Genomic DNA, 12,273 nt, shown 5'->3' on the forward strand with positions numbered 1-12,273 from the left:
ACATATATGTGTACATATATAAATATGCGAATATATGATCATATTAGTTTTTCTAAATTACCTAGTCATATTCTGAAGAATGCTCAGGGAGGTCCATATTGTTTTTGTAAATATTCACTTTCACATAGGTTTGTAACTGAAAAGAACCTACTAGGAAACATCTTTGTGAAGAAATGACATTTAACAGGCCATATAAAAGTGTTAAGTTACACTGTTTTCTTAGGATGATTATTTGTTTACTTAGTAAGTTTTCATATTCTTTGATCAAATGCATCAGATTCAAAGAATCACCCAACAGTGTAAGTTGCCAAGTAAAAAATTCAAGGCTTCTAAAATCCAAATATATTTTTCAAAGATGGGCCCACTGCGATATTCCTAGCCAAAAAAAAGAAAAAGAAAAAAAAATAGCTATCCTATTCGAAACAGCAGTTAGTGTTGGAAATAAACAGAAATAAACACATGGCAATTTGATGTGTTCAGGCCTATGTGACACAAGTAGGTAACTTTGAAGCTGTTTCAAGGTTAGTCACACACAGAAGTCATCCACCATGACCCATCTTCACATATGACCTTAACCAATAGCAGTAGGTTTTTAAAATAAATTTAAAAAATAACTTTGGTAATATGAATTGTAATGCATTCTGATGTCATATATAACAAATTAGAATAAAATTTAAATAATAAAATAATAATTTTGAGATAATTTTAGCTGTACCCTGCTCACTTATTATTGATAAACTTGAGAGAGGGATTGATTTAGCCTCCAAAGAAATTATTTTTGTGTGTCTTTTTCTCTTTAAAAAGCACAAACTGTTCATTCTTGCTTAACAAGCACATTTAATTTGAAGCCTCTTGGTTCCGATCAGATTTTAGACAATCGATAGAGGTTCCTACTGGGCAATAAAACACGCAGGGCTGCAATCTGCCACCCGTCTGCCCTCTGCTCAGAGCCCATCCTGTTCCTCCTAAGGGTAATGTTGCTTATCTCTGCCATCCCTTTACCTCTAGAATTGTACAGAAAAGCCATCTACCAAAACTCAGCCATTTCTGGTTTCTGTGTTTTGGGGACCTTATTACTTTCTCTTGCTCGCCAAGTGTAACCTGGAGAGATTCTTATGTGCACAAGGAGGGTGAATCCCTACAAATATGTAAAATGTAGCCACGCCCCTCTTGAGTATATACTACCTAAATGGGAAATCAGAAAATGAGTCTGAAATTCAAATGCTCTAATTACTGCTCTTTGGTTTTCCAATAGCACAGAATGTGACCTTCATTGCCACAGGGTCCCTAGAAAGCTAGGCAGACTGTTCAGTCATTTGAAAACCCCAGTCTCTCTATTAGTGCCCCCCCCACTCCCTTTGTTACTGTTCCAGAGTGACAATGTAGTGCCTGGGGCTACCTTGTTTGATCTGCGGCTGCAGAAACAAACAAAGCCATTTAAACCAAATGTAAAAGGTTAGGAAGAGGAAGAGAGAGTTAGTGAGGTCTGAGCCAAGGGTAAAATACAGGCTTTCACACCAAAGGAAGGCTTTAAATTGAACATGACTTCAGGAAAAATCAATTTGCCTTTTCCTTTCTTGTCATAATTTCTCCCTGCAACGTGACTCTTGCCAATTATTGCAGGGCGGATCTTTGCATAAACTCTTGCACAGTGAGGCATATCCTACAGAATAATCCCATAATGCAGCATCTGTGATGTCACACTTGGTTTCCATGGTGATGAGAAAAAGAAGGAGAAGAAAAGGGGGGAATACTGTACCAGTGACATGACAGTTGCTTTGGGGGGAGGGGTGATGCTACTTGTAAAACTATACTTAGCTCCAGGATCCTAGCGTGGTCACTGAAAGGACCACACAGAGCAAGGGAGATGAGCTGGAGAATGTGCGGCATCCATGAGGAAGGTGTTTTGTTCAAAAACAACGTTACCACAACCATTAAAGAGAAGGGACAAAAAAAATCAACAACCCTGCAAATGCAAAAAATAAAATTAAAAAAAAATAAAGCCAGGAAAAACTGCAGTTCTACAGCTGCCTTCTACCCTCCGTCACACACCCTGGCTTTCCCCTACCTGATCTGCCATCGCGCTGAATATCCACATGGTACCATTCCCCGTCATTGGCTTTCTTCTGGGTGGCTTTCACTTTGATGGTGCCTGAGCCCATATCGAGCAGCAAGTACAGGTTGCCATCGAGAAGTTCCACAGCAAAGAAGTCAACTTTTGTGTTCTTTTGGCTCCGAGCATCCTTCCTCTCTTGGGGCTTTCCATGAGTGAAGAGGATCAGGCCGTTGGGCTCAGTGGTGCGGAAGTCAAAGGAGATAGAGCCCATTCGTTTGGTGTTCCACTTGGGCAAGCTGATGTAAGCCTCTGGGGTCTCAAAGTTGATGGGGTCCAGTGTGGCCACATTCTCACACTTGAACACAACTTCACCATAGATTTTCATTTTTGTGTCCCCAATCCGTGCCAGACGAGACAGCTCCAGACGGATGTCATTATTCTTATAAACAACCTGTCAAAAGCCAAACAAATGTGCCATATGAATCAATCTTACGAGCAGCATCCATCCATCACTCACTGGGCACCCAGAACAAAGATTCAAGAAGAGGCTTCAGGACATAATGGTTCGAAACATGAGACACAGCCCTCAAAACCCATCCAAAGAGATATCAAGGGTGCACCTGTGCTCTGAATAGGCCTCTGCATTCCCATGATGTTTCTTTCGTCTTTCTCCTTCTGGCCAATATCTTGTATTGACAGAAAGTTATACAACATGTGTGTGCAAGTAACAAGAGATTGAATTGAATGGATATAAACACTTTGATACAAAGATATTTACTGAATCATTAGTAAAAAATCAGAAACAACCTAAATGACCATCAATAACACATGGCATAACTTTATAATGGAATATTATGCAGCCTTTAAAATGAGATATTGCTTCTGGCTTTGACCTGAAGGCCCTCCAAGTCATATCATTAAATGAAATCAGCAAGAAACAGAACAGAATTACATTATCATTGTATAAAAATGGGGAGGGATGGGGAGAGTTATTATACATGTTCATATAAGCATAAAATATCTTTGAAAAGAAGCGCAAGGAACTATAAAGTTGTCCCTGGGAATTGGATTTGGAGGGGGACTTACTTTTTGCAGCATCTTCCTGTTTCATGTTTTTAAAATCATTTACATACATTTCTTTTTAAAAAAAAATCATGAGTTTTTGGAGAAGAGGATCCATGATTTTTGCACATTCAGTGTGTGGTGGTAGAATGAGATAGCCTGAAACCCTGGTCCAGTCTGTTGGAGACATTTATTTAGTTGAGAGTCAGAATTAACAGAACACTGTACCCATAGTGATTTGTCCTAGAAGGGGGTCCAGCAGGGCTCCCTGCCCCTACATCCTACCCAAGGCACCAGCACAATTCTTCCTGACCATAGCCATTGTCCAGAGTGGGAGACTAAGAAGGGAAGGAGAGGATGCCTCACCCAGTCTCATCCCGTTCCCCAAAATCAGAATTTCAAAAAGTTTTACTCTTATTAATATACTTATTACTCTTATTAATATATCGATAATTTACTCTTATTGATATAGCACCCTGGGACAGGTCTCAGTTTTCTGATCTTTGACAGCCAAAAGATAATAAGCAGGGAGAAAAGTGGAAGAGAAAAGAAGTAAACCATGATGGGGTTTAGTGTATAACCCCTTGTTATTTCCTTTCCACTATCGAATTCAAATTCTAAGTCAGGACCCAGATTTAGGTCTAAACCCTGTGCCTCCTATTTTCAAGCTCTATATCTTTGGCAAAATAACTTCTGTGGGTCAGTTTCCTCCTCTGGGCATGGGACTATAAGGGTAGACTATTTTGTAAGAATAAAATCATTTAATGCACATAAACCATGTAAAAAGAAGCACACAGTAAGGCCTCGGTTCCTTGGGAGGAAGTGTTGGTTATCTTAATCTCATTTCATTCTTTCCACACCTCTGAGAAGCCTGCATTATCGTTTCCATTTTCAGTCTCACAGCAAGGTCTAGGAAGCAAAATAAGTCTCACAATCTATTTCGGTGAGAGAAAAATAATCACATGAGTCCCTTCAGTTCATATCGTTTGATCCCTAACACCCAGCTAGAACAATTTCCCTTTTCTCTTCCATCACCAGGAAAGAACCAAGCTAAAATGTTTGCCTTTTGCTAGGTATTAGAAGGTTACAAGGGGGCTATATAACTACGACAAAGCTGTGAAAATGCTTCCCCAATTATGTAACCTTGACAGTGGACTTAACCATCATCAATACCACTGAGAATAACAATGATTCCATCATTTATTGAGCACTTACCATCAAGTGTTGTAGGTAAGATTTATCACCCGCCAGCTCATTAAGTCCTGAAAACACCCACCTGGGATACCTATAACCATCCCCTCATCTTACAGATGCAAAAGTAGACACAGGGAGTAGTTGAGGAACTAGTCCCTATGCACAGAGTAGGACCAGACCCAGGTAGTTGGCTCCAGAAGCCACACTTGGAATGAGTCCTCCTCAGGAATGCTTATGAAGCTCATTGTCATCTTTGTGGAATGTCAGGCATACCCAGCTTTCTTGTTCTAGCTCATGGGATGGGCCACGCACAAAGGGAAACTGCAGGATCCCCAGGCAGATGCTCAAGTGAGTGAACCAGAAAGGAAATAGTTTCAGGACTTCTTCCTGAGCCCCACTATTATGCTTCAGCATGTGAGAGCTCCCTGTTGTAGCCAGACTTTGGCCTTTTCTGCATTTGGGTGAAATACCTGTGAGTATTGTAGAGGTTAATTATTAATGGATGATAATAATTCATTCCAAAGGGACATATAGAGGTTTAGCTCCACTGAACAGTAAATGGAAAGAGCACTCAGGCATCCCTACAAGGAGGCTGGGGACAGGAGGAAAGAAAAAGGCCTTTAAAAAGGATCTGAAAAGCAACGCTTCTGTGAGAAGGACACATAGGTGAGGCTGGGACAGAAGGTGAATAAGCAGAATGCAGACCTCTGGAGAGATGCACAGGAGAATCAAGGGCCAGGAACTGGCCAGACAGAGATAACCTGACTTCTCTCAGAGCCTTTTGGAAGGAGAGCTCCTCTACCCAATAGCCCTGAAATGACTTGCTTGTTATACAGAGTCTACACTGTGGTTAAAAACAAACAAACAAAACACCAACACCTTTCTCACTGACAGGTGTTAGGCACCCTGGGCTGGTGTGCCAGGACATGGCCAGACCTCCCACAGTGAATCAGTGTCTGCAGCACTGTTCTCTGTAAAATCAGGCTCTCAATTAAATGAATGTCTCCAACCAACAGAATGAACCAGGAAGAGATGTGGCATCAAATGACAGAAAGCAACCTTGGCTGACAAGTTGCCCTGACAAGGAGCGATTAAAGATAAAGTGGACATGGCTTCCCAAGAGGGCAGGTGTCACAGAGCCTTGGAGGAAGAGAAGTAGAGTCACAAAGAGTGACAAGCTGGTCTTACTACTGCACCCGTGGGTTTGGAAAGACTGCTGCTTGGACTTGTAACTCATGCTCAGGAGATCAGAGAGAAAAACACTGAGGTCAGAGTCTCAAGACAAAGTCTCTCTGAATGAATATACTTGTGTTTCATCACAATCCTTGATACCGAGACATAAGGGAGCAATACCAGGAGTAGGGCATGCTATGACTACAGGAATATAGTAAAAATAGTTGGCACCTATGTACTATGTGTCAGACTGTTTTAAAACACTGTTGTGTATCATTCATATTAAGTAAGTAAAATAGGTGATATGTTACAGACATGAGGCTCAGAGGGGATAGCTTCTTGTCCAACATCACATAGCCCACTAAAGGGCATGAGCCCCTATCTGTCTCACTGCACTGGGGCAAGAACATTCTCCAGGGATGGTGGTTTCTAGGCCCTCCAGCAGCCTATTCCTACACATAAAGCTGAAACCCCTTAGTCATATACAAAAATCTCACCAAACTCCTTCTTGACATGCAAATCCTTTCACACCTGGCAAGATCTCTCTCTGTGGAATTCTTCAATCTGCCCATTCATTGATCACCGTGGAGTCCTCTGTAGGAGCACAGGTGTTAGGCATTCTGTATCTCTGCTAACCAGGATTCCCAGGCTACAGTCCCTTCATCTCTTCTTCAACTTGTTCAAATGGTGCCCCTTGCCTAGGATGAACACCTGAACCTGTTCCAGCTCTCCCATTGCCCTAGCTGCTCTGGTACTTTCTGATCCTCACTACTTGATAAATCAGAATTCTTTTCGATCTTGAAACAATGCCTGCGATTCATCAAGCTGTCTTCTCTAATGCCCAAGTCACTTGCCTTGACTGGAAGAAGAGACTCTTCTAGCCCTCTGTGATGCACTAATTACAAAGAACTCTTCCATGACAATGGAGTTATAAGACAAGCCCATGAAAATGCCTCTAAGGGTTAGGGACAGTTCCTGCACCCAGAAGGGTTTTCTTCTCTCCTTCTTGCCTCTTATACCAGGCTGCTCTGTTCTCAACCTCCTGAGAACATGCTTCTGTGTGTTCTGTTGTGTTACACCTGTCTACACCCCTGCAAGGGAACTGGAAGGAGAGAGGAATGTGGGGATGTTCCCGCAGCACCCACAGGGCCTCTTGGCCCTATTGTACTATTGAGGAATAGGAAGGTAACCACCTGGCATTTCTTTTCTATTGTTTTTAAAGCATCTTTAATTTTCTGTGGGTCTATATATAGGACAAATAAAACCACCCAGTCAGTTTGGAAGACCAGATCATTTATAGGAGTATGATTTCACCGCTGAGTACCATCCTGCTGGTAAAACTCAATGAAGAATGTTTGAAAGGAAGGATCTTGGGGGACATTCCCTGCAGCATCTAGATACACAGAATGCAGAAGCCAGTGTCAGCCTACCTTGATTGCAGCAGGGTGGCCTGCAAATCTCAATGAAGCTTTTCAACCTCATACCTACATGCAAAGCCATTTACTCCCAACAAGCAAAAGACAAAGATAAATCTATCCCCCACCCGATTTGACAACAGATGATAATGAAAAGAGCTTTTTCTCTTCAGAGCACATGATGGTAAGACTTTTAGATAGAACTTTTGGGCTAATCTCATTGTGTAACATTTCTAATCGGGGTTGAAAACAAATGACTGAGAAACATTGTGAAAGAATCTTGCTCTAGGGTCTCCACAGAATCACACATCCTACTGTCTCTGCCCCCTTCCCCTTCTGTGCCTCGGGCAATCGAGGACTGGTCTGTTGTGATTTCTCCCTCCTTTAAACTGCCTGCTCCACTCATCTGTCACTTAAAACCCTCAGCTTTGTTATCTCAGAATAAGCACAGGTCTTATCTTTTCAATAGACCTCCAATGCCTTATGAACAATGTGTATATTTATGCATTATATCTTAAACCTGAAACAGCTCCTGAAGGATAGGTGACTAATAAATGCTTATATCTTTATTGAATTAGATGAAGTTAAGTGGCACTGATGGGAAGTAGATAAGGTCGTGGACTTTGGAGTCTCCTCTCACTGGGGTTTGAGCCCTAATCCATCCTTACCAGCTATGTGACATTAGGCAAAATATTTGACTTGCCTCCGTTTAGGGTCTTCCATAGAATGAAGGTGACCTGTCTGACTACACGGGATTGTAAGAAATAAATGAGAGAAGATAACCAGTTGTAAAAAAGACTTGACACAATTCCAGGTCCTTAAAAAGACTCAATAAATGGTAGATATCACTATTCATTTTGTTATTTTCTATGAAGATCCAGGACAAAATCAGACCGTATATACTGGCATAGAGTCATTAGGAAGGAAATCGTTTCTGAGAGAGTAGATCCTCAGTGAATTGATAGCTCAAAGGGCAGGGCTTCAACAAATGATGGACTCTGGATTCAGTAAACTCCCAAATTAAATATGCATATAAACATATAAAAGTTCATGTTTGTGACTCCCTGTTGTGACATTTATTACATATCATAGTATGTAATGTATATCATATATCATACATATGTCCAATAGACATCACACACACACACACATATGTCTAATGGTGACCATTCTCTCTCTTTCTTTCATATACTTGCACAGTTTTAGGATTCATTATCATTAACATCATTATCTCTCACAGTGACTAAACTCCAGCAGTGAAGTCCAAGTGCAAATGTGTCAGCAGATGGTCCTCTTAGCTTCCAAAGTCTGAAGAACCTAATATTTGGCAAGACCAGGGCCACATCTGCATCTGCCATCTTGCTAACCAGGGTCAATAAACTCACTCTGCCTGCTGAGCCGCAGCTGACATGGAACTAAGGCACAAAGCCCCCAAATGCTACATTCCACAGATACCACCATTTGCATGCCTTATATTTCATTAGCAGTGATGGGGATCTGCCACGGATAAAAACCTGAGTACCACAAGTAGAAAATGGGTACCGAATTGCAGACTGGCAGAAAATTATACCTCAAAATCAAGGTCAAAAAGACTCCAGCTCAACTTGAAGTCAGTAGTTGAATGTTGACAAGTCATTAGATGTTTTAAATGCACTGTGACCTGACACTCTCTGGGTTAAACAAAAACACATCTGCAAGCAGGGTCTCCCCGGGGCCTACCAACCCATACCCTCTGATCTATGGTCTCCTGTGTGAGGGTTTTGACTGGGAACAGATAAAAGGAATGTAAGACAAGCTGCTGTAACAGGGAAAATCCAGGCAGGCTAATGTTGAACTAGCAAAACCCTCAGCCCCTACCTCATTTTTAATAAAGCTGTTCCATCATCTGGGAGTATAGGCAGGCCAGCCAGAAAGGCAGAGAGAGCGGTGGACCAGAAACTTACTCTACCCTCATGAATCAAAAGGCCATCCATGGGTGCCAGGCCAAGTGCCTCGTTAATAATGAAAGTCATTACTACCTCCTTTCAAGTTAAACCTAGACTTAAAAGTTGACTTTCTGATGGATTCTTTGTGAGAGGGAAATGATGATGTCTGGTTACAGAAGGGGACAAAAGAAGTTCAGAAGGATTTCCAATCCTTGGCACGATCCATGTGATGTTTCTAATTTTAGTCTTTCATGAAGGTGAAGTTTCTGGGAACTTTATTCAGCTATTTTAGGCTGATCAGACACAGGCAGCCATGTATCCATGTATCTCCTAGAAAAATTATTTGCAACCAAGTTCCTGGGTTTTGGACGCTGGAAAGACTTAGTCCATCACAAGGGGTAACCCACTAAACTACTATGTAGTTAATAAAGCAAGAACTTAGCATAGACAGATCCAGTCAGAGAAATAAGAAATCATCTTGCAAATACCATGTTCTCCAACATGGGACTTGTGAATGGGTAGTGGAATAAAACGTTTCTGGTTGCTAGTTGATATTTTTAGTCATCTTGGGATAGCAAACTTGCCTAACTCTTAAAGCCATGCTGTCAAGTACACGTACCATGATAGAGGAATTCATCCTGGTAGATGGAATTCATCATCAACTGTTGTCATTCCATTCTGTCTCTTCCCCATTCAACCCAGATAAAGCCTCAGAATTCCTCTCAGAGCAGTGCACCAGGATGATCACAAGTCCCTGAGGGCTGGTACTGGGTGTGGACCTCTTTCTGCAGTGTCTTCCTCTAACTCCAAAACCAACTTAGGATGAATTGACTAGCTATACTAAAATATCAGAAAAAAAAACTATATAAATATATTAAGTAATCACTAAACCTTTAGCTTTAGACCATGAAGGGCACAAGGGATAATTGAGAACAATCCCTGTCACCAACATGCTTGGAAAATGTTGGAAGATACTTCACAGTGGATTTTTTTTTTAGTATCAGAATTAGAATGATAAATATTTACCACACCAATGAATGTTCAATGACTTATGATCAGAAACTTGACTGAGATTGTATTTCTCTTCCCTCTTCTTTCCAGAAATGGTACTGTTAGGATCCTCTGGACCTTAAGTTTTATAAACAGGGGCTGTGTATTCTGGCATGATAACTAATACATCCCAGTATTTAGTAGAACACCTGGTACATTGTAGAGGCTCAGTACATGACCTCCCTCATTCCCCATATATTTGCAGGTACTGAACAGCCCTACCCAGAGAAACCTACATGTCCTCCTGTCTTAGAATTCCTCTTTGATGAAGCCACCAGCCTGACTAGAGTGAAAGTTACATGTCACAAAGAGGAACTGAGAGCAGATGAGTAGGTGGTATCTGATTATGAAAAGCTCTAAAAATACTTACATTATGCAACCGGAAAATGGAGGGACCATTAGTATAAAAAGGAAGCCTTTAACAGTTTGATGAGAGAGGTGACAAAATTTAAAAGGTGCCTTCCTGAATCACTAGAAATCGACTGTTATTTTTATTCTGAGGACTAGAAACAACGACTTTCTTGAAAAGCCCTTCAGTGGTTCTCCATCCATTTCAGAATTCAATACAGACTTTTAAGTATTATACACAAGACCCTTTTTATCTAGTTTCCACTTCATCACTACAAACCTTGCCAAAGTTCTGCCTTTCCTAACTAAACATCCCAGAGAGAAGTCTTACCTGGATTCTCTGCCTGTGTAACTGCGATTCATCATTCAAGTCATGGTTCAAGTACCATCTTTGGGAAGCCGGATCCCATATTCCCATCCACACCTCTCCTGCCAAGCCTGCGTTCTTCCTCTCAGCCCCACGGCTGCATGTTCTAACTGTTATCATAGTATTTATCACATTGTGCTCTAATTTTCTGTCCTGCCCAGCAGACTGGCATCTTCTCAAGTGGAGGAATGTGTGTCTTTCTTCTGTGTCTCCCAGTGCCTGACACAAAATACATATTTGTAGGGTGAGGTAGAAGCACTGGGGGAGAAAGGGCAAGGAAGATCACACAAACATGTCCCCAATGCCTTAAGCCAGTGCACACTACAATGCAGAAAGAAACCTCTATATTCATTCTGCCAAATAATAAATGATGAGAAAAAGTTTAAAGCTCCAGTATTACAGTAACTAAAAGGCATTTCTTGGAACCGTTGCACATTTAGTTGGATTTTCCCCAGTGTGTGTGTGCTTAGGAAATGTGCTTGAGTTTTCTAAGACTATCTATATGGAAAGTTCTGCACCTCAGAGTGGCAACTGTCATTAGTTCATGTGTCTTGGAAGAACACCAATAGAGGAAATTCAGAACCCAATCACAAATTCTAGAAAGATCCTCTAAGAGACAGGCTGACAAAGTTTGCACCAATTCTACCTCCTGCTCGCAAGCATGCTAAAGGGACTAGGGTGCTCCTCGTACATGACAATGTAACTTGGACTTGCCACAGAAAATACATCATAGTGTGAGGAGGTGACTCAGAGCCATTACCCTATGTACACAGAGTCAAAGAGCAAGAATTAATCTCCAATGATGAAGCCATTGGCCAAAACTAACAACTTCTGGCTTCTCCCTACTACCCTGAAAGAAGGTAAATGACACTGACACTAGGAATGCCCAACAGCTTTAAAAAAGAAGAACTCAGCTGAAGAAAATTGGGAGAAAATACTATGAAAAAGATTCAGTGAAACAGAGCCTTCAAGAAGTCTAGCTTTTCTGACTGGGAACAAGAGTAGCAGAGGAGACAAGCATATATTTTAGGCATCCCAGAAGACAAAGGCAGTTAGTTCAGAGTTGTGGACAGTCACCATTTGTACCACAAGACAGTGACCAGTGGGTAAGCTCCAGGAGTGCTGGGACTTAGAAGGCAAGATCACCCAGGATCACCTCCTATAAGGTGAAGCCCACTCATTCAGACAGAATACACATGGACCAAAACTGCATGGCTTCCTCATGGGTAAGCAACTTCCAAAGGAGGACTACCTGTCAGAAGCAATTACAAACTATTTCTTGTCTGGCCTGCTAAGCAGCTCTGCTTCTAGCCTGATGAAGACTCTCATCAGATGTCTTCTCAGAGTGATCCAAAAAGTCCCTCTGCAATCAGCAGAAAAAGTAGGGAAAGTGATAGGAAGAATATGCCAGACAGGCAGGGAGCTGATACAAAATCATTTCCAACTCGATACAGAAGATAGCAAATAAGTGTTGGGTTCAAATTGACAATGGTATAGTTAGCCATGCTAGGCCTCAAATTAGCTTTTTCTGAAAATTGTTTCTCTACTCTTTGTTAACTTTCTAATAAAGAGTCATGCAATGAAGAAGCCCCCTCCTTTCTTGGGGCTCCCTTCAAGGTGATGGTATTTTGCTCCAATATTTACACCTCTTACTTTATGATGCCTTTAGTAAATCTGCAGAGA

The 12,273-nt window shown here is 41.4% G+C and overlaps 1 protein-coding gene across 9 annotated transcripts in view; it reads right to left on the reverse strand.

Annotated features, from left to right (window-relative positions):
- Nrxn3 (neurexin 3) overlaps positions 1-12,273 on the reverse strand; it is a 1,468,922-nt gene that overhangs the window by 1,027,551 nt on the left and 429,098 nt on the right. For all 9 annotated transcript variants that reach the window (XM_076848054.2, XM_076848052.2, XM_076848056.2 and 6 more), the window contains one exon: positions 2,069-2,507. In XM_076848054.2, coding sequence (XP_076704169.1) covers positions 2,069-2,507 — 439 coding nt within the window. The remainder of the gene's footprint in view (positions 1-2,068; positions 2,508-12,273) is intronic.

The sequence above is a fragment of the Callospermophilus lateralis genome, chromosome 3, assembly GCF_048772815.1.
Source record: "Callospermophilus lateralis isolate mCalLat2 chromosome 3, mCalLat2.hap1, whole genome shotgun sequence".
Classification (NCBI taxonomy): Eukaryota; Metazoa; Chordata; class Mammalia; order Rodentia; family Sciuridae; genus Callospermophilus; species Callospermophilus lateralis.